This window comes from Papio anubis, chromosome 1, assembly GCF_008728515.1.
Source record: "Papio anubis isolate 15944 chromosome 1, Panubis1.0, whole genome shotgun sequence".
NCBI lineage: Eukaryota > Metazoa > Chordata > Mammalia > Primates > Cercopithecidae > Papio > Papio anubis.
Genome location: NC_044976.1, coordinates 14,239,020 through 14,261,616, shown reverse-complemented (window position 1 = coordinate 14,261,616; position 22,597 = coordinate 14,239,020). Strand labels below are relative to the sequence as shown.

At 55.3% G+C, this 22,597-nt stretch overlaps 1 protein-coding gene across 1 annotated transcript in view; it reads right to left on the bottom strand.

Moving 5' to 3' along the window:
* The window catches only part of FBLIM1 (filamin binding LIM protein 1), a 29,038-nt gene extending 13,663 nt beyond the window's left edge, over positions 1 to 15,375 (bottom strand). The window contains exons 1-5 of the mRNA XM_009199834.4: positions 15,256 to 15,375; positions 13,660 to 13,848; positions 6,213 to 6,482; positions 1,952 to 2,145; positions 905 to 1,007 (exon numbers count right to left, since the gene is read on the bottom strand). Coding sequence (XP_009198098.2) covers positions 905 to 1,007; positions 1,952 to 2,145; positions 6,213 to 6,462 — 547 coding nt within the window. The 5' untranslated portion in view covers positions 6,463 to 6,482; positions 13,660 to 13,848; positions 15,256 to 15,375. The remainder of the gene's footprint in view (positions 1 to 904; positions 1,008 to 1,951; positions 2,146 to 6,212; positions 6,483 to 13,659; positions 13,849 to 15,255) is intronic.
* Positions 15,376 to 22,597: the final 7,222 nt, after the last annotated feature.

Sequence of the window (22,597 nt, the reverse complement as noted above, 5' to 3'; positions counted from 1 at the left end):
ATGAGCCACTATGCCCAGCCAGGAGCCACTTTATTTTATTTTATTTATTTGTTTTTGAGACGGAGGCTCACTCTGTCACCCAGGCTGGAGTGCAGTAGCACAATCTCGGCTCACTGCAACCTCTGCCTCCCGGGTTCAAGCAGTTCTCCTGCCTTGGCCTCCCAAGTGGCTGAGATTACAGGCACACACCACCACGCCCAGCTAATTTTCATATTTTTAGTAGAGACAGCGTTTCACCATGTTGGCCAGGCTGGTCTTGAACTCCTGACCTCAGGTAATCCACCTGCCTCAGCCTCCCAAAGTGCTGGGATTATAGGTGTGAGCCACCACGCCCGGCCAAGAGCCACTTTATATTCTGATATGTGACCAGCTCTGAGATGTACGAAGGAAAGAAAGTGAACAGCAGAAGGGCCTAGTTTGCTGCTTATGGAAAAATGGGGGGAGGGAGTGGGTGGACACATATTTGTATTTGCTCGTATGTGCACAGTGTCTTTGGCAGGATACATGAGAGCTCAATGACAGAGGACGCCCATCAGGAAGGAAACCGGGTGGTAAGGGGATGGGGCAGGTTGCAGGCTTCTCACTGTGTCCCCACTCATGCTGTTTATTTTGCACCGTGTGAGGGCATTAGGTATTCAGAAAATAAAATAATGAGACAAAATTTCAAGACATTTTTGTTATCGTAGCAAACTGTGCAGACTAACATTTTAAATAGAATTTAGGTATAAAGGGGAAAAGGCTAAGGCAACACAAATTAAATGGATGCCCACCTACAAAGTCCATCATTGTAACATGAGCTGGGGTGGGGATGGGAAGGGGCGTCCTCACTCTCCTGGTTTCAACCTGGAAGCCCATGCTGGCCCCATGAGATCCCCCCAGAATCCTCCCAGACCTGTGCACCCACCTGTGGACGCCTCTTTCTCAACAGGTTCTGCTGGGGGAGGTGGCAGCTCTTCCTCCATGGGCCTGAGGGGACCAGGCTGGACTGAAGGTCCCTCCGCTGGGGCCTGTGGGGATGCAGACAGGGAGTCACCCAGTAGGGACCCCAGGCAACCCTCCCAGCTCTGTTCCTCTTCTGGGTGGCAACGGGTGCAATTAGCCACATTGCACTGAGAAGGAAACCGAGGCCCAGGGAAGCAAGGGACCTGCCTAAGTCTCTCAGCAGGAAGGTTGCAGTGGCAGCTGACTGGGGTCCCTTGATCAGCCACTGCTCCTCATCCTACTTAGGACTTTTCTGCAACCAGGCTTCCCCGTGGATGCTGGACTGAAGTGGACTAAGCCCTTGGCCTGTGATGCCCCCCATTTCTACACAACCTCTGTTAAGGGCCCAGGGTTAAAAAAACAGGTTCCTGGCCAGGCGCAGTGGCTCACACCTGTAATTCCAGCACTTTGGGAGGCCCAGCTGGGTGGATCACCTGAGGTGAGTAGTTCGAGACCAGCCTGACCAACATGGTGAAACCCCACCTCTACAAAAAGTACAAAAATTAGCCAGGCATGGTGCGGGTGCCTATAATTCCAGCTACTCAGGAGGCTGTGGCAGGAGAATCACCTTGAACCTGGGAAGTGGAGGCTGCAGTGAGCCAAGATCATGCCACTGCACTCCAGCCTGGGCGACAGAGCGAGACTCCATCTCAAAACCAACCAACCAAACAAAAACCAGGTTTCCTGTGCAGCCTAAGGGATTTACGTCAGACTCAGGAAAATGTCTTCCTCAGAGCTGAAGCGTGTGTCTGCAGCGGGTGGAGCGGGGAGGCAGTGGCAGCCCTCTCCAGGGACCATGAAACGCTTAACCAATTTTTACCTGCTGAATAGGGACTTCTGAGAGCTTCAAAGACGGACTGCCCTCGAGCAGAAGAATGCACCAGACAAAGTCCAGGTTTAGAACCCCTGAATGCCCAGACTCCCTGTCCCTCAACCCAGAAGACCAAGGGATTGCTGGGGAGGGCAGTACCTGTGGTGGGGGCGGGGGCGGGGGTGGGGACAGGTGCAGCTGCTGTAAGTCTGCAATGAGTGAGGTCCCCATTGGAGCAGGAGCCTCCTCTTCAGAAGGTAGGAGCACCGGAGGGGGCGGTGGAGGGGGCGGGAGGAGGTCCAGGTCAGGAAGCACATCCTCACCATCCAGGACAGGAGGAGGGGGTGGGCATCCTGCAATGGGGGAGGAGAGAGGGCTGGTCAGAGCCTCCCAGGTGGACCGGGGAGGGTTTTACTTACCCACATGGGCACAGGGAGGGTAGCTGAGGGCTCGGGTTGGGGTCACCCCGGCCTGGGTTCCATCTCTAACTCTGCCACTGATTTGCTGTGTGTCCTTAGGCAAGAAACTTAATCTTAGGCCAGGAATGGTGGCTCATGCCTATAATCTTAGCACTTTGGGAGGCCGAGGTAGGCAGTTTGCTTGAACCCAGAAGTTCAAGAGCAGCCTGGGCAACATAGTGAAACCTCAACTCTACTAAAAATAAAAAAAAAATGTAGCCAGACATGGCGGCACAGGCCTCTAATCCCAGCTACTTGGGAGGCTGACATGGGAGGATCACTTAAGCCCAAGAGGTTGAGGCTGCAGTGAGCTTAGATCACACCACTGCACTTCAGCCTGGGAGATAGAGCCAGACCCTGTCTCAAAAAAAAAAAAAAAAAAAAAAAGGCCAGGTGCAGTGGCTCACGCCTGTAATCTCAGCACTTTGCGGGGCTGAGGCAGGCGGATCACCTGAGGTTGGAAGTTTGAGACCAGCCTGACCAACATGGAGAAACCCCGCGTCTACTAAAAATACAAAATTAGCAGGGTGTGGTGGCGCATGCCTATAATCCCAGCTACTGAGGAGGCTGAGGCAGGAGATTCGCTTGAACCCAGGAGGCAGAGGTTGCCGTGAGCTGAGATTGCACCACTGCACTCCAGCCTGGGCAACAAAAGCAAAACACCATCTTAAAAAAAAAAAAAAAATTAGGCTGGGCGTGGTGGCTCACACCTGTAATCCCACCACTTTGGGAGGCTGAGGCGGGCAGATCACCTGAGGCCAGGAGTTTGAGACCAGCCTGGCAACCATGGTGAAACCCCATCTCTACTAAAAACGCAAAAATTAGCTGGGTGTGGTGGTGGGCGCCTGTAGTCCCAGCTACTCAGGAGGCTGAGATAGAACCCGGAAGGCAGAACTTGCAGTGAGCCAAGATCACGCCACTGCACTCCTGCCTGGGCGACAGAGCGAGACTTTGTCTCAAAATATACATATATATATACACACACACAAAAATTAGCTAGGCTTGGTGGCGAGAGTTTGCAGTCCCAGCTCCTTGGGACGCTGAGGTGGGAGGATTGCTTGAGCGAGGGAGGTTGAGGCTACAGTGAGCTGTGATCACGCCACTGCACTGCACTCCAGCTTGGGTGACAGAACAAGACCCTATCTTGGAAAAAGTAAAAAAAGAAATGCAAATTATGGGGCCCCACGGCAGATCTGCTGAATCAAGAAATACTTGGGGCGGGACCCAGCAGCTGTGCTGGAACGGATGGTGGCTGTGTTGGTACAGGCCCGGGTGACGCTGCTGCTGACTCAGCGGAAGTGTGAGAACCAGACCCTGATGAGCTCACGGAGTCAGGAACCAGGTGTTGGAGAGGTAGTATAAGAGTGCTGTGGCCTCTCCCAGTGCCTGCCTCCTGGTGCAGGGCCCACAGGCTGTGATGGGCGGGCAGGAATTCAAGAGAGAAGCAGGGGGACCTGAGGCCCCAGAGCAGGTGGGAAGAAAGGGGGTCCCAGACCTGCTCGAGGATGACTCTGAAAGGACAAGCACTAGGCAGACAGCAGATGGCAGCCTTCGGTGTAGACGGTTTCAAGCAGCTGGCAGCATCCCCAGGGCCTGGGGCCAGCCTTTGTGTCAGACCAGGCACATGACCAAGCTGGTCACCTAAAACTTACTTCACTTCAGGGAGACTGAACCCCAAGATCCCTGTGCTCTGTTTGAGGGTATCAAATTGGCAGACGAAACGGCCGGCCAGCCATGCTGACCAGTGACAGGCCAGTCCTTCCCAGGCAAGTTTGATCTTGTTCCCACACTCCCAAGATCCTCTTCCCATAATCCCAACAACCATGAAAATGCCCCGGAAATGCCAGGCGCCACTGCACTCCAGCCTGGGCAACAAGAGCAAAACGCCATCTAAAAAAAAAAAAAAAAACTTAGTCTGGGTGTGGTGGCTCACGCCTGTCATCCCAGCACTTTCAGAGGCCGAGGCAGACGGATCACGAGGTCAGGAGGTCGAGACCATCCTGGCTAACACGGTAAAACCCCGTCTCTACAAAAAATACAAAAATTAGCTGGGTGTATTGGTGGGCACCGGTAGTCCCAGCTACTGAGGAGGCTGAGACAGGAGAATGGCGTGAACCCGGGAGGTGAAGCTTGCAGTGAGCCGAGATCGTACCACTGTACTCTAGCCTGGGCGACAGAGTGAGACTCTAAAAAAAAAAAAAAAAAAAAAAAAAAAGAGAAGAGAAAAGAAAAGAAAAAAAGAAAATGTCCCAGAAATTCTGACATCTAGTCTTATTATTTCCCAGACTTCCTTGCCCACCCAGAAGGGGCACATATTTTTGTTTCCAGTTGGATCCTATGTCCTGATGTGTGAATTTTGTCAAGATGGCCCTCCTATACATCGAGGTAGCTGGGAGGAGCCTGTGTTCTTGGGATGCGAGATTAGGAAGGAAAGATCAACGTGGGAGTATCCGTCACAAGGAGGAAGCACGTTCCATGGAAACGTATGCGCACTCAAACCCACGTGGCCCCTTTTCTTGACCCCTTTCTGGCTTCCTGTAATCAGCACTTCCAACTGATCGCTAGCTGATTTCTATGACAGACAGGGCTGCCCCAGCCCTGCTCAAGGACAGCAAGACACCTGACTAGGCACCTGGAAGACTCCAGGGACTGCTACCCTGGGCTGGCCTCTTCCCCTTAGCATCTCAGCTGGTACCCTGTCAGATGATGACCCACCCCCTGCCCCAGGGCCCTGGGCTGTCACCCTTCCTCACTCCTGCCCCGCCCGACAGCTGAGACTTTCCATAGGAGACACAGGGAAGAGGACTGGAAGGTTCCCTGTCACCATGGCAACGGGGCCAGTCCAACCAGGCCCAAGGGAATGGAACACTCATTAGTGCTGTGTTCATTTTGTGACTGATGGTCACATCCACACACACATTTCCACTTTCCAGAAGAGGACGCTGAGGCCCAGAGCAAGGAGAGGGCTCACTCCGCTCATACAGCAAGAGAACAGCAAAGCCCAGGAGAAAACAAAGGCACTTTAAAAGACCCTTCACCCACCAAATTCCCTTCTGCCTCAGGGCCTCTGCACCGCCCCTCAGACTTCACCTCCCCCTGGCCAGCTCCATGCTGTCATTCAGGTTTCAGCTGAAATGTCACCTCTTCAGAGAAGCCATCCTGAGCACCCTATGAAAAGCTGCCCCTCGGCCAGGCACAGTGGCTCACACCTGTAATCCTGGCACTTTGGGAGGTCGAGGCGGGCAGATCACCTGAGGTCAGGTGTTCGAGACCAGCCTGAACAACATGGCAAAACCCTGTCTCTACTAAAAATACAAAAATTAGCCAGGCATCGTGGTGCGTGCCTGTAATCCCAGCTACTCAGGAGGCTGAGGCTGAGGCAGGAGAATGGCTTGAACCTGGGAGGTAGAAGTTGCAGTGAGCTGAGATTGCACCACTGCACTCCAGCCTGGTGACCGAGTGAGACTCTGTTTCAAAACAAACAAAAAAGCTGCCCCTCCTCACCCCTCCACCATGCTTCACATGAGAGCGCATGTGTCTGCCCGACATCAGACATCGTATCTTCATTATGTGTGCTCCCCACACTGGGATGGAAGCTTCGTGCAGGCTCAAAACCTTATGTCTCAGCACTTTCCGTGTGACATGGACAAGGCTAAACACTCTACATACGTATTAACTCATTTAATCCTCATAACCACATTCCGAGGGAGGTACTATCTTTATCCCTGTTTTACAGATTAGGAAACTGAGGCACGAGAGGTTAAGTGGCCCGCCAACATCACCCAGCTGAGAAATGGAGAAGCCAGGGTTCACACCCAGGCAACTGGGTTCCAGAATCTGCCTGGCACTTAGTAGGCACTCAATGAACGAACAAATGAATGAATGAATGATGCTGGAGCCTGCCCCTTCCTCCCCACCTCTGCCTCTGACCTGGTCTTCCCCAAAGTCCCTTCCGCTCTTACCTCCATTGGAAAGCTGCAGAGGTGCAGCTGGCACTGTGGTTGCAGCCTTGCCAGGGGGTGTCCAGGGGCTGGGCCTCCTCGCCAAGCCAGCCTCGGGTGTCTTCACTGGGGCAGGAGCCACCCAGGGGCGGCCACGCCGGGCCTCACAAACCGCCTGCCTCACTTCCTCCGCCACAGCCACATCGCGGCGCGGGGGTGCCAGGGTGATAAAGACAGACGATGCCACCCTCTTCTCAGGCTTTGAGGCCATGGCTTCAGCTCCTGGTGTGGCTAGGGACAGAGTGGGGCATGGCACGGGATTGCCACCTGGACACACAGACACCCTCCCCCGAGAGGCAGAGAGCCTCCCTCCTCCCAAAAAGACAGGTCAGCCACCCTACCGCCCCAACAACTCAGTCCAGCACCCAGCCCAGCCAGAGAGGGGGTGGGGGTGTCCTGCTGGGGAAGACAGGGCCCACCAGGGGACTTGGCCACGGGGTGAGACCCGGAAATCCTGACTGCCCCTCGCCCGAACCTGCACACCTAGGGAAGCAAAGGGCGGCCCTCACCAATGATCACTTTTCCTTGTCTAACACCTGTGAGAAAGGAACAGCTCCTTCAGCTCCCAGCCCCAGCAGGGCTGACTTCTGTTCCCAGCCTGGAGTCCCGCCTGCCTGCTGGGCCACACCCCAAGTGACCTCCCTCACCTGGGATCAGATTCTCCTGGAAGGGCTAAAGTCCTGGAGGTTCAGGCTAGCTCCACTTTGGAAGGGAAAGAGAACAGATCGGGATCTGTTAGGGCGTCAGGGCTGGGCTCCAGTGGCGGAGTGGGCGGGGGCAGTGAGAGCTGCCCTCACCAAGACCTGCTCTGCCCTGAGCACATTATCCTCATTAACTCATAAACACTCACAAGGTGGCTGTGGGGCAAGCACTATCACCACCTACCTAACACATCAAGCAATTAAGACTAAGAGAGAAGTCACCTGTCCAGGGTCACACAATGGTGAGGTAGCATTGGAACACAGAGCCCATGCTCTTGGCCACTTTGCTCTGCTTTGCCCTTTCCCAGCCCTGCACACGAGCCAGCACCCTCCTTGCTTGCTTTCTAGTACTGGAATCTCTCACTCCACCCAATCTCCAAAACCTGGGTCCTGTTTCAGGCCTAGGCAGTGGGCAGGGGGCAAGGGCAGAGATGGGGAGGTTCCATGGCCTCTGGTCTCACCTCCTAACCCTGATCTTTCTAGAGCATCAGTCTCTTTCTCCTTTACTCAAAAGCCTTCCATGGGCTGGGCATGGTGGCTCACAGCTGTAATCCCAGCATTTTGGGAGGCTGAGGCAGGTGGATCACTTGAGGTCAGGAGTTCGAGACCACCCTGACCAACACGGTGAACCCCCCAACTCTACTAAAAATACAAAAATTAGCCATGCGTGATGGTGGGCACCTGTAATCCCAGCTACTTGAGAGGGTGAGGCTTGCTTGAACCTGGGAGGCCGAGGTTGCGATGAGCCGAGATTGCAACACTGCACTCCAGCCTGGGCAACAGAGCAAGACTCTGTCTTAGAAAAAAAAAAATGGTGGGAAGTGGTGGCTCATACCTGTAATCCCAGCACTTTGGGAGGCCGAGGCAGGTGGATCACCTGAGATCTAGAGTTCGAGACCAGCCTGGCCAACATGGTTAAACCCCATCTCTACTAAAAATACAAAAATCAGCCGGGTGTACTGGCGGGCGCCTGTAATCCCAGCTATTTGGGAGGCTGAGGCAGGAGAATCACTTGAACCTGTGGGGGTGGAGGCTGCAGTGAGCTGAGATGGCGCCATTGCACTCGAGCCTGGGCAACAAGAGCGAAACTCTGTCCGAAAAAAAAAAAAAATGCATGGCTCTCCACCACCTCAGGATGAAGTCCAACTGCGGCGGCCTCAGCCTCTTTGAGCCCCTGGACCACTTGCCCTTCCTATGTCCTCTCTCTTGCCTTGCAGTGTTTCTCCTGTGGTTTTCCTCTCCTGCCCCCATAGGGTGAATTTCAGCTTTCTCTTAGAGGCCCAGCTCAAACATCACCTCGTCCACAAGGCGCCCCCTGATTCCTGGCCCTCTCCAAGGGCGGTTTCCTGCTGCCAAGGGTGAAAGAAAGTGATGACAGCCCCAGGGCAGGACAGGCTGGCTCACAAGCTCACTATCAAGGCGTCTGACCTTCAGCGGTGTCTGTATTCTTTGTGTGTCTAGAGGATAGCTCAGAGTGCAGGCATCAAAGCACAGATCCAGCTGGGTCGGTGGCTCACACCTGTAATCATAGCACTTTGGGAGGTGGGCGATCACTTGAGGTCAGGAGTTTAAGACCATCCTGGCCAACACGGTGAAACACTGTCTCTACTAAAAATACAAAAATTTGGCCAGGTGTGGTGGCTCATGCCTGTAATCCCAGCATTTTGGGAGGGCAAGGTGGATGGATCACGAGGTAAGGAGTTCAAGACCAGCCTGGCCAAGATGGTGAAACCCTGTCTCTACTAAAAATACAAACATTAGCTGGGCATGGTGGCTACTCGGGAGGCTGAGTCAGAGAATTGCTCAAACCCGGGGGGCAGAGGTTGCAGTGAGCCGGGATTGCACCACTGCACTCCAGCCTTGGCCACTGAGCAAGACTCTGTCTCCAAAAAAAAAAAAAAGAACAAAGCTTAGAAGCGGCTCCAGAGGTTTGTTTTTTTTTTTTTCTCGAGTAGGGAATAAGGAGTAGGAAGGAGGACTGTGGGGGTGGCCCCTGAGCTGCACATTCACTGCCCCAAGGCTGCAGTCTCTAGCTGGTCTGGGTGGCTGGCTGGATCCCTGCCTCCTTCCTTCCTTTGGACAGGAAATGACTTTCCCTCCCTTTGTTCCCACTTTTCTCCACTTATCTAACTGGATCTGTGATTCACTCTGTGGGCAGGGGGTGGGGGTGGGGGGGGAATTAGCCACGTGTGGTGGCATGCACCTGTAGTCCCAGCTACTTAGGAGGCTGAGGCAGGAGAATCATTTGAATCCTGGGAGGTGGAGGTTGCAGTGAGCTGAGATTGCGCCACTGCACTCCAGCCTGGGTGACAGTGTGAGACTCTCTTTCAAAAAAAAAAAAAAAAAAAACATCAGAGAGCATGGTGGCACCCTGATACCCTGATGTCAGGAAAAGGACATTATTTCCCATCTCTCAGGTAGTTCCTGCTGACAGGAACCTCTCTGGCCAAGGCTGAGGTGGGGCCACAGGTGGGAAAGCTGGGCGTCCAGTGAGCCCACCAGATCTCACCAGGCACCCAATGCCCGTACCCAGGGCTAAACATGTCTCCTTTTCTATCTTACTCTTCAGGTTTCCCTCCTTATCTCAAAGTGCACTGGCCACTTTGGGTTCTCAGCCAGTGATGGGTGATAATAAAAACAACAACACGTGCTCCTAAATTCCTGTTAAGTTGGTTTATGTGTTTGGCTAAAATATATAGCTCAGTCTGATAATAAAATATCTATTCTGAGTAAGAAACCAATATATTAGGAAAGAGCTTCAAAACTTATTTAAAAGTACTTCTCTTTTGCTTCCGGGTTTGGAAATGATGTCTGGAAGTATGTATGTTTACGCTGGCTGTCTCAGGCTTTAGTTTTATACTTTGTTATAAGTTTAAGAATCTATTTTTGTCAGCCAGGCACGGTGGCTCATGCCTGTAATTCCAGCACTTTGGGAGGCTGAAGCAGGCACATCATGAGGTCAGGAGATCGAGACCATCCTGGCAAACACGGTGAAATCCTGTCTCTACTAAAAAATACAAAAAAAAATTAGCCAGGCTTGATGGCAGGTGCCTGTAGTCCCAGCTACTTGGGAGGCTGAGGCAGGAGAGTGGCATGAACCCGAGCTTGCAGTGAGGCACGAGGTTAGTGCCCACTGCACTCCAACCCTGAGCAACAAGCAGAACTCCTCTCAAAAAAAAAAAAGAATCGGCCCGGTAGCAAGCCTGTAATCCCAGCACTTTGGGAGGCTGAGATGGGTGGATCCGCGAGGTCAGGAGGGTGAGACCATCCTGGCTAACAGGGTGAAGCCAAATCTCCATGGCGGGCGCTGTGATGGCGCTCAAGCCTGTAATCCCAGCACTTTTGCCATGGGAGGCCCGAGGCAGGCGGATCCGCGAGGTGGGAGATCGAGAGACCATCCTGGCTAACGGTGAAACGTCTCTACTGCAAACTCCTAAGAAATCTAGCAGGCGAGGTGGCTGAGCCTGTAGTCCCAGCTACCGAGGGAGGCAGAGGCAGAGGAGAATGGCGTGAACCGGAGGCAGAGCTTGCAGGCCAGGCTGAAATCGGCACTGTACTCCAGCCTGGGCGACAGAAGAGACTCCGTCTCAAAAAAAAAAAAAAAGAAACCCCGTCTCCACTAAAATACAAAAAAACTAGCTGGGCAGGTGGGGGGCACCTGTAGTCCCCAGCTGCAGAAGAGCTGAGGCAGGAGAATGGTGTAAACCAGGAGGCCCGAGAAGCTTGCAGTGAGCTGAGACCAGCCACTGCCTCCCAGCCCTGGGCAACACCTGGCCGAGACTCTGTCTCAAAAAAAGAATATTTTTGTATTTTTGTTAACAATGTTCAGAGTACGTGCATGTGAGATTTAAAGAAATACCAAACAACTCACTGATAAGGCACTTATCTCGTGCCAGGCCCTGTGCCAAGTGCTATATGTGCCTCAAAACTCACCAGCCTCTCAATCTAGCTGCAAGAAAGGCCCATCATGCCCCCACTTCGTAGATGGACCCTGTGAGGTTCCAAGAGGTTAAGTGACTTTCCCAGGCCATCCATGGCACTCAGAATTCTAATGGAACATCATCCAAAGTCCTAGAACACACTTTTCTGCTTTCTCAGGGCGCTTTCTGGAGTGGCCCAAGTTCCCAGGCCTGTTCTCACTCTAGAGTGACCCAATCCAGACCAGAAATCTTGTGGTCCGCACGTTCCAGGCTGGTCCCCAGGGGCTGCTGTGGGCCTTCCGGATGGCCCTCTGCCTCCTCCCACCCAGCCCTGACCCTTTCTCCACTCCTCCAGGAAGTCGGGTCTGCCTGGTTTCTCGGAAAATGTCCAGCACTGAGGCCAGATGTTCACAGCTGGGCAGCTATACCTCCCAAGTGACTGGGGACCTGGAGCTAGGGGACTAAGCTGGGGAGTTTCAAAGCCCTGTCAATCCCATCAGGAAAGGGAGCCCTGGCTTCCCCGGTCCCACCTGCCCCATTCAGGGGAGGCAGGCGTGGGATTCCCCAGGGCAGTGTCCCAGTCAGTCGCGCCCAGGGGACCCTCCGCCCCCACTCTTCCTCCCCCAGAGAGCGAATCACAGATCCAGTTAGATAAGTGGAGAAAAGTGGGAACAAAGGGAGGGAAAGTCATTTCCTGTCCAAAGGAAGGAAGGAGGCAGGGATCCAGCCAGCCACCCAGACCAGCTAGAGGCTGCAGCCTTGGGGCAGAGGATGTGCAGCTCGGGGGCCACCCCCACAGTCCTCCTTCCAACTCCTTATTCCCTACTCGGGGAAAAAAAAAAACAAAAAAAAACCTCTGGGGCCACCTCTAAGTTTTGTTCTTTTTTTTTTTTCTGAACAAGTCTTAACTCGGCTGGGCTGCGGAGTGCCAGTGGTGCAATCTCGGCTCACTGAGACCTCCGCCTCCCAGGTTCAAGCGATTCTCCTGCTTCAGCCTCCGAGTAGCTGGGATTACAGGCGCAAGCCACCACACCCGGCTAACTTTTGTATTTTTAGTAGAGACCGGGTTTCACCATGTTGGCCGGACTGGTCTCCAACTCCTGACCTCAGGTTATCCGCCCGCCTCGGCTTCCCAAAGTGCTGGGATTACAGGCGTGAGCCACCGCGTCCGGCCAGCTTTGTTCTTTAATGACTGGATAAAGCAGTGTACCTTTGGGTACGGAATTAAACTTAGGCAGAGGCGGCGGGGACAGTACCCCAACCCCTCCCACCTTGCAGCTTAGGGGAGGGATTCCCTCAACCTCTCTCCCACCCCAGGGAAACAGAGGAGGTAGAGAGCTGGGTTCACACGGGGCCCCACTTCTTTCCTGCGGGGTGACCCCGAACAGGTCACCGAAACTCTCTGGTCTCGTTTTTTTTTCATAAAGTGAGAATGAGTGTGTCCCTAGGGCGCTGAGAGTATATATAAAGAAAGAAGACTCAGGGTCTAGGCCCTTGGAAGGGGCAAAGAGAAGGACAGCTGGTTAGGGAGCGGCTGAGCGGGAGAAGCAGCCCGGGGGCTGGGCTCGGCTGGGGGTGCCTCCAGGACCCGGACAGAGCCTACACTTTCATTAAGAGCAGGAATCTGGGCGCGGCCCCAGCCTCTCCCCGGGGTCCTCTGGCTTGGGCGGGAGGTGAGGGGTAGGGACGGCGCCAAGATCGCCCCAGGGCACACACCTAGGGATCGGCCATCTCCACACCTTCTCAGCCCCCGACAGGCGCGTGAGGCCCAAAGAGGAGCAGCCCCGGGGCCCGTCCCTCCCCTTGCCGGACCCTGGTTGGGAAAGGGGCCCAGAGCTCCCCGGGGCTCCGGAAACGCGGGACCCTCCGCAGGCAGCCGAGCAGGGCGGCCGCCGGGGTCACCGCGGGGCGCCGCCGGGGCTTTAATTGGATCCATGTGCGGGACTCCGGCCCTTTGTGCGGGAGCTTCCGCCCAGCGCGCCCGGTCCCCGGCTCCCGCTCCCGCTCCCGGGCTGGGACTTGGCCCTCCGCCACCCTCACTGAGCCCTCGCCCCGAACCTGCCGACCCCCCGACTCCAGGGACAGAGACCAAGAGACTGGGACGCAAAGGGCGTGATGACCGCACCGCCCACCCGCAGGCCCCTCCAGGGGCGCCGCGCCAGGGGTCCCGGCTGGGGACAGAGCAGGCTCCGGCCGAGCGCTGCCCGCGCTGTCACCTGTGTGCACCGGGGGCAGGGACGGAGGGACGCGACCCCCACCCACCCGGCCGGCTTACCTGGGCCGCCAGCGTCCCGGGGGCTCCGATCCGACGCCCGCGACAGCGGAGCCCGGAGCCGCGGGGCCTCCCGCCCCCTCCGCCCGTCCGCCCTCCCCGCCCCTCGGCTCCCTCCGCCCCGCCGCCCCGCGCCGCGTTACCATAAAAGGTGAGGCTCGCGGGGAGGGGGCGCGGGATTCCCGCCCCGCGGAAGCGGCCCCTACCTGCCCCCCAACCTGCCCGGCCGCGCCTCGCGCCGCCCCCTCCCCCTCCCCCTCCCTTTGTTCCCTGGACCACATCTCCCCTCCCCCTTGGCACAGGCCCGGGGGTGGGGATGGGGGGATGGGGAGTGGGGATGGGGGATAGGGTGTGGGGATGGGGGGCAGGGGGGATGGGGAGTGGGCGTGGGAGGATGGGAGTGGGGGTGGGGTTCCTTCTCTCTCCGTTGCCCACCCCGTCGCATCCTTTATGGACCCCAAGTGGTCCCTGTCCTTCCCCTTCCGTCGCTCTCCTGCGTTGGCGACCCCACCTACCCTGTCCGGCGGAGGTGAGCGCTTACACCCTGGTTTGGCTCTGGGATCCGCTGGGGTCCTGCATCAAACCGACCAGGGTTCTGCGGCCGTTCACTAAGCGTGAGACCTGGAGCAGTCAGGCCACCTCCTGAGCCTCAGTATCTTCATCTGTAAAGTGGAGGTAGCCACTGCCTACCTCTCCAGGTTGTCCTGAGGATAAAAGGTGACAGTCACAGCCAGGACTGTGATTAATAGTGGTTAATATATGCTGGGTTGGGGGCTTTTTCCGGGAGTGTCCCCGGGGGTGGGGGTCTCAGAGACCCCCAGTGGAGCAGGTCACCTTGTTCTGCTCTCCTGGGCCGTAAGCCCTCTGCAGGTGGGTCCCGGTGTCGGGGACAGGCCGCTCCAGGAGCTCTGGAAGGCAGGGCCCGGCTGGTCCTGTGGCTGAACCCCTCCCTCCCCCTCCCAGCTGAAGCCCATAGGACAGGAGCCGGAGGGGAGGCAGAGCCTGGACTCTGGGGCCTGGGATGGGGCCGGGATGGACTGCCTGGGTCCCTAGAGGCCTCAGGAACATTGTGGGGAAAGGAATCTGGGTCTGATTCAGAGGCAAACAGATTGTTCTTTTGATTGAAGCCACAGTGACTGAGGCTGGAGGAGCGCTGGACCCAGCGCCATCTGCGGGGCGGCCAGGCAGGATCTGGCCCTCTCCTGCAACCCCTCAGCTAGTCACCCCTCCAGGGTGGCTCTGGGACTGGCTCTGGGGCTGTTTCTGAGGCAGGCTGGTTTATGAGGGTCGGAGGAGGCTGCTTCCACCCTCATGCACTGATCATTGCCCCTCCCATCCCTCTTGTTGCCAGCAGTCCCAGCGGCTGCCATTGACAGGGGCTTTCTAGGTGCGGGGACCCATCCTCATCCCCATCCTAATCCCACAAGAGCCCTGGGCGCCAGGGCTGGTGATTCCTGTTCACAGTCAAGGACACTGAGGCCCAGAGAGGCTCAAGGCCACACTAGGGGCAAATGACAGAGCCAGATTCAAACCAGAGCCACTGTGTCCCTGGGCACACAGCTCTGCTAGTCTCAGGAACAGGTACCACTGCCACCCTTTACAGATTCGGAAGCCGGGGCTTGGAGATGATGAGAGTTCTGTGCAGCAGGGCGAGGCTGGAACTCAAGGCTGAGTCCCCGCTCGGCTCATTCCTGGCTTGGCAGTGATATCCTGCCCCCGCACCCCCCACAAAACCTCAGCTTTGCAGCACTCTTTGGAGGAGACTTCCCCATACCCTCCACCGGGAGGGAAACACTGAACGCCAGAGACAGGAAGGACGCAAAGGAGGAAGGTGAGATCTGGGGGTTTTCAGGCGCTTTTGGCTGTAGAACCCCTTTACAAGTGCTTAGTGACCCAAAAGTTTATTGAAGAGATAAAAGTAGAGCTGCCTGCCCTCACCTCCATGACATCCCCTGAACCACCTGTTGTACCCCTAGGTGGGATAGTGAGGCAACGAAGGGTTGATTTGGGGCCTTGTTCAAGGTCACACTGACTTAGTCTAGGACCCAGGCTTCCCACATCTGCTCTGGGACAGTCCAAGGGGAATAAGGGGTCCAACCGCCTCTGCTTACCTGCCTCCAGCACCCCAGGCCGCCTGTTCCACCGCCACCACTGCTCCCGGCTGGAGGGGTTTGACCTGGCCCGCAGCAGCCCGGGTGTCGATGTCACCGATAGGCAGGTGCCAAACTTCCTGCAATGGAAACCCAGGAAGTGCCCTGGACGAGAACACACGCCCTTTGTCTGCCAGCTCAGAGGCTCTGCTGCCCTCCACCCTCCCTGCCAGGCTCACAAGGGCTTTCTTCTCCCGCATATGGCCCCAGCAGGCAAGGGGCTCAATCTTCTATTAGGATGGTGGCAGCTGAGACCCTGAGTGGCAGGGAAGGGGTGGCAGAGAGGTTTGAGGGCTTGCCGGGGCAGGGGTGGTACCTCCACAGTGGAGAGCTTTGACTGAGCGGACACTGGCCGGGCACCCACTGTGTGCAATGCATGAGTCAAGGAGACGACAGGATCAAATCACACATGATCAGTCCTTGTCCCCACAGACCTTACAGGGAGGTTGGGTAGAGCAAACCATAAAGTCAATTAACATAATAATAACCAATAGTAAAATGTGCTATGAAGGAATGGACAAGGGTCTGAGACAAAAGGGGGTGGGTGGGGGTGAAGTGGGGATGGGGAAACCTCTCTGAGGAAGTGAGGGTTCAGTTGAGTTGGGGAGGAGCCAGTGTGAGAATAGGGACGAATATTCCCAGGGAAAGGGGGCAGAGAGGAAAACTTGGGCTTTCAAGGTCAGACATCAGCTTGGCAGACAGCCTCAGAAGCCCCTTGGGCCTCCCAGCTTCTTCCTCCATCCCCCATCCTCCACCCTACCTGCTTGGAGTCAGGTCAGTCCAATGCTTATTTCCTGGGTGCTGCTGTGTGTGGGGCCCTGTGCTAGGCAGGGCAGGGAGAGGAGCAGCATAGAGAAAAGGGAGCTCCCCCATGGTGGCTGGGTCAGATGGGGACACAGATAGAGCTGTGAGTAACATCAGTGTCTGGAAGCGATTCCAGCTCTGCCATTTGCAAACCTTGGGCAAATCACGTCTTTCTGGGCCTCAGTTTCTTCTTGCAAAAGAGGGGTTGCAAACCCAGGTTTGTCCCTTGTGGCTTCATAGCCATAATCTGGTGGGGTAAATGTGGGTAAAAATACCTGGTGCTCAGTAGGTGTTCAAAGATGAATTCCTTTGCTCTCCCCACCACATAAAGGATAGAAGTTTTAGTAAGAGGGACAAAGTGCTGAAGGGAAGGGAAGGACGTGACTTTGTCCTGCAAGAGAATCCAAGGAACATCCATGGCTCCTGATAGCCCAGCACTGCTTTCCCTGATTCTGATAACCACTCAGTTTCTGTTTGGGGAACCTCTCTTCCACTCTCAGTGCCTGGGGTTAAGATGGGACTCCTACATCCCCTGGCTCTGCAGACGTATGTATACATGACCCATGTCTAGCCAATCATGGTGACTGTTCTAAAATAAGCTCTCTGGGCTTGTTGACTGGCAGAATACAAGCTTGACACCACTTTTGCCCCTCACTTGGACCACCACAGAGGACAGCAGAGCAAAGAGATAGAGAAAGAAAGATAACTGATTTCATCACTGAAGCTGCTGGATCCAGCCATGCCTGCAATTCTACTACCAGACCTCCAGAGTCAATGCATTTTTTCCCCTTACTTTTTATTTTTTATTCTTTTGAGACAGAGTCTTGCTCTGTCACCCAGACTGGAGTACAACTATGGGCTCCCTCACTTTTTCTTATCTTTCTTTTTTTTTTTTTTTTTTGAGACAGAGTCTTGCTCTGTCACTCAGGCTGGAGTGCAGTGGCGTGATTTCCTGCCTCAGCCTCCCCAGCAGCTGGGACTACAGGCGCACGCCACCATGCCTGGCTAATTTTTTTGTATTTTTTTTTTAGTAGAGACGGGGTTTCATCATGTTAGCCAGGATAGTCTTGATCTCCTGACCTCGTGATCCGCCCACCTCGGCCTCCCAAAGTGCTGGGATTACAGGCGTGAGCCACCATGCCTGGCCCTTACTTTTTCTTAAACCAGTTAAAATTGTGTTTCTCCAGTTATTTGTTGCGCTTTTTCTCTTTGTTCTAAATAAATAGTCATGAGGCTGGGTGCAGTGGCTCACGCCTATAATCACAGCACTTTGGGAGGCCAAGGCAGGCAGATCATTTGAGGTCAGGAGTTTAAAACCAGCCTGGCCAACATGTCAAAACCCTGTCTCTACTAGAAATATAAAAATTAGCCAGGCATGGTGGCAGGCGCCTGTAATCCCAGGTACTCAGGAGGCTGAGGCAGGAGAATTGCTTGAACCTGGGAGGCAGAGGTTGCAGTGAGCTGAGATCACACCACTGCACTCCAGCCTGGGTGACAAGAGCCAAACTCTGTCTCAAAAAAAAAAATTAGCTCAGTGTAGTGGCAGGCACCTGTAATCCCCACTACTCGGGAGGCTGAGGCAGGAGAATTGCTTGAACCCTGGAGGTGGAGGTTGCAGTGAGCCGAGATCGTGCCACTACACTCCAGCCTAGACAACATGAGACTCCGCCAAAAAAGAAAAAAGGAAAAAAAGTCAAGTGGGAATTGACCAGGCCACAGCTACAGCCACATGGTGTCCACTCTCAGGCTCCAATCCTGTGTCCAACTGCCTCACCCAGGCATATCCCAGCTTCCCAAGACCTGGCTGTGACAATATTGTCTGGGTGTTAATCCCCCTCAGGTTTAGGGGCCTGAACTGGCTCTGACCAGGCGTGCTGGTTCCCACGGCCAGGCCGTCCACTCAGCAAATCAGCACAGGCTCCAGGGTGAGGAGGGGGAGAAGTGTGGGAGAGGCCAAGGAGGGGCCTGAGGCTCAGCGGACTGAGGGGGCCCCTCCTCGCCCCAGGCCTTGCCAGTCAGGGCCCCTCTGCCCCTTATTTGGGAGGGTCTCTGAGCCAGCCCCAAACCCTCACTGATCCCAGCCCCCTCTTGAGCCCCCATCCCACTGGGATCCTCCACTCCCAGCAGCATCTATCCCACCATCCGCCCTTGCTGATCTATCTCCACACCCTCAAGCCCTGAGCCTTCTCCTTACTAAAGCACAACGTGGCCTGGAACCTGCCATTGCCCTGTGGGTCTCCCCGTCTTCTCTCTTAGCCAGAGGTGGGCTTATTGTGAAGTTAATAAAACTTATGCTCATGGCCTTACTTCCATGGCCCCTGTGAAGGCTGGGAGTTGCTCGGAGTTACAGAGTGTTCTAGACAAGGAGGGAAGCCGGTTTCACTCAGGAAGCATGTCCATGAAGCACGCCTAGCAAACTGTCCAGGGAGACATCAGAAGAAGGACCCAAATCTCCAAGTCTGCAGTCATTTGTTGTGCTTTTTCTCCTTGTTCTAAATAGTCACTTTTGGCCAGGCACAGTGGCTCAAGCCTGTAATCCCAGCATTTTGGGAGACTGAGGCGGGCGGATCACTTGACGTCAGGAGTTCGAGACCATCCTGGTCAACATGGTGAAACCCCGTCTCTACTAAAAATGCAAAAATTAGCCGGTCGTGGTGGTGTGCGCCTGTAATCCCAGGTACTCAGTAGGCTGAGGCAGGATAATCGCTTGAACTCAGGAGGCGGAGGTTGCAGTGAGCTGAGATCGTGCCATTGCACTCCAGCCTGGGCGACATAGTGAGGCTCTGTTCTCCCCCCTACCCAGAAAAAATAGTCACTTACATAAGAATTCTGTATTATTTTTCCTAAAGGGAGTCCTTAAAATTGGATCTGCCTTGCTGTTTTTATTTTATTTTATTTTGAGATAGGATCTTGCTCTATCGCCCAGGTTGGAGTGCAATGGTGTGATTATGGTTCACTGCAGCCTCCACCTCCTGGACCCAAGTGATCCTCCCACCTCAGCCTCCTGAGCAGCTGAGAGTACAGGCACATGCCACTATGCCCAGCTATTTTATTTATTTATTTATTTTTTGAGATGGAGTCTCGCTCTGTCACCCAGGCTGGAGTGCAGTGGCGCAAGCTCCGCCTCCCGGGTTCACGCCATTCTCCTGCCTCAGCCTCCTGAGTAGCTGGTATTACAGGCGCCCACCACCACACCCAGCTAGTTTTTTGTATTTTTAGTAGAGATGGGGTTTCACCATGTTAGCTAGGATGGTCTCAAACTCCTGACCTCGTGTTCTACCTGCCTCAACCTCCCAAAGTGTAATTTTTTTTATTATTTGTAGAGATGAGGTCTCACTATGTTGCCCAGACTGGCCTTGAACTCCTGGGCTCACGAAATCCTCCTGTCTTGGCCTCCCAAAGTGTTGGGATTACAGGCGTGAGCCACGACACCTGGCCCATATGCCTCACTCTTATTCTTCACAATCCCCTCTTCTCACAGTAGCCAGAACACCTCACTAAAGCAGCATCTAACACCCTTCTGTGCATAGCCCTCTGTGCATAGCCCTTCTGTGCATAGCCCTCTGTGCATAGCCCTCTGTGCATAGCCTTCTGTGCATAGCCCTCTGTGCATAGCCCTCTGTGGCTCCCCGTTGCTCTCCGGGACAACGCCAAGCCCCTCACCCTGGCCCTGTGTGATCCCACCCCAACCCACCCCTGAGACAGCATCTCCCACCACTGCACCCCTCACCCGCTCTGCTGCAGCGGCACTGACCCCTCCTCAGTCCTTCAGTCCACTCTGGAGCCTTGAAACCTGCCTGGGCTTCAATACCATCCCCTTGGCCTGGGAATGCCTGTCTTCTCACCTGGGTTACTCCAAATGCTTCCAAACTATTCTGAAAACAGCCACGAGAGGACTCCTCTCAAGATGTACATCAGCTTCTGTCATGTCCTGGTGCGAAGCCCTCCACTGGCTCCCCTCAGGGCAACGCAATCCAAAGCCTCGCCCAGCACTCCAGGCCCTGCCGCTCCACCCTCTCCGGCTCTGTCACCCAGGCTGGAGTGCAGTGGTGCAATCTGGGCTCACTGCAACCTTCGCTCCTGGGTTCAAGCAGTTCTCTGCCTCAGCCTCCCAAGTAGCTGGGATTACAGGCACCCGCCACCACACCTGGCTAATTCTGGAATCTCTAGTAGAGACAGGGTTTCACCGTCTTGGCCAGGCTGGTCTTGAATTCCTGACCTCGTGATCCACCCACCTCAGCCTCCCAAAGTGCTGGGATTACAGGTGTGTGCCACTGTGCCCTGCTCTACCACCTTCCTAAATCCCCTGGCCTGTTCCTGCCACAAGGCCCTTGCTGAGCTGGGAAGTTCTTCCCTCCGCTGTTTGCTTGGTTGTCCCCTGACTCTGTTCAGGTCTCTGCTCCAATGCCCCCTCCTCACAGGAGCCCTCCATGGACGGCAGCTTCTGAGATGTCCCCAGGATCCCCACCTCCTGGGATCCATGCCCTCCCCTCGGGTGGGTGGGACCTGGGGACCTCTCCTCAGCGATAGACTGTGACCAAAACAATAGGATGTCACTTTCAGCCTTGAGACAAAAAGAGCGCAGCGGCGTGGGCTTGCTTCTCCTCCACCCCTGTCCCTGGCCGGCTCTGAGGAAAGCCAGCTGCCACCCTGTAGGGCTGCCCTGCAGGAGGCCCACGTGGCAAGGAAGAAGGGAGGCCCCTGGGCCTTAAGATGACTCCACAGCCTCGGTGACACCTTGACAGCAGCCCTGAGACATAGGACCTGGCTCAGCAGCACCCGGATCCCTGACCCACAGAAAGAGCAAGACGATCGATGTCTGTTGTTTTAAACTCTTCAAGTTTGGGGGTAATTTGTGACGCAGCTGTAGATAACAAATACACCTTCTGTCACTCCTGCCTGCCCCACCCACCCCCCGTCGTCACTCTGTCCCCTGACCCGGCTTTAATTTTGTTGTTTGTTTGTTTTGAGACAGAGTCTCACTCTGATGTCCGGCTGAAGTGCAGTGGCATGATCTCAGTTCACTACAACCTCCGCCTCCCGGGTTCAAGCGATTCTCCTGCCTCAGCCTCCCAAGTAGCTGGGATTACAGGCATGCGCCACCACACCCAGCTAATTTTGTATTTTTAGTAGATCCGGTGTTTCTCCATGTTGGTCAGGCTGGTCTCGAACTCCTGGCCTCAAGCGATCCACCCGCCTCAGCCTCCCGAAATGCTGGGATTACAGGCTTGAGCCACCACACCCAGCCTCCGGCTTTACTTTTCTTGGCACATTTTGTGGAGGCGAACCTCCGTTACTCCTCCCAGCATCCCCAATGCCAGCCTGATGCCTGGCTCCACGCAGCTACTCAGTGATGACTTACTGAATGAATGAATGGGTGAAGAAATGCAAGGCCTCCGAAAGAAAATGCCAGAGCTCAGAAAAGCCAGAAGTAGGGGGCTTAGGACGGGGAGGCCAGCTTACCCCAATCCCAGCCGCCCAGGGGTCACTACCCACTTTACGCAGGGCCTAGGGACACTGGTCTCCAACCTCTTCAGCACGATGTTGCCCTGACCCTAGGATCTTGGTCCTGGAGGTCAGCGCCCAGGGGTCAGGCTCTTAGGGTCCCCATGAGGTACTGGTCCCAGCCTCATGCTTTGCCCAGACCACACAATTTGGATTGTCCTATGCCTGCTGGACTTCAGGCCTATTTTTCTGCATTTGGTGTGGAGATTTGCTAAATGCCTCATTTAGAGTGAGCTCATTTTATGCCCTTGTGAGTATTTTCACGAAAATATTTCGATAAGAAAAGAATGCTATTCCAGCCCATGTGTCCTGATTTTTGTTTGGAAAACAATCCCTGTGCCCATAAAAAGGAAAGGACTGCTGAGTCCAGTCCCCTCCTGGTCCTGTCCCTAATGGGGCCCAGGCTGTGCCAGCGATCGAGAGGCTGAAGCACATTCCAGCAGAAACACTGGCCCCTGCTTGGAACCCAGAGCCCAGTCTGGGTCCGGCGAGGGCTGGCCCTGTGCCCACCTAGCTGAGCCATTTCCTCCCAGACTGGGGCACATTTCCTGCCCGGAGGGAACAGAGCGCATTCCCAGGCCTGGTGGACTGGGTCCTGTATTGGGGGAGGGGATTCCAGAGGCATTTCCCCGACCCCAGCGACCACACCGTGGGATGAGAGGCCTGTCCTGGTGGTAGGGCTAGGAGCACGGTTCAAAGGGTGGGCTGGAGCTGTCCAAGGGGTGGCCATTCTTGGGGGAATGAGCTGAAACCACCCGGCCCAGCCTTGGGTGCAGCCTGCCCTGTATCCCAGGCGCGCTGAGCGTAGAGCATTAAGGATCCTTGGGTCACCCCTGCCTGTCCCAAGCAGCAGTCTTTGGGTGAATGTGGTGCCTTTGTCAAGAGGGAGGGACCCATCAGAGCCTGGAATCCTCAAGGTGCCCTCTCCAGGCCTCCCCTCCTCCCTAATGCCTTCCTGGTCACCCCCACACCTCTCAAACCTCCGCCAGAAAGA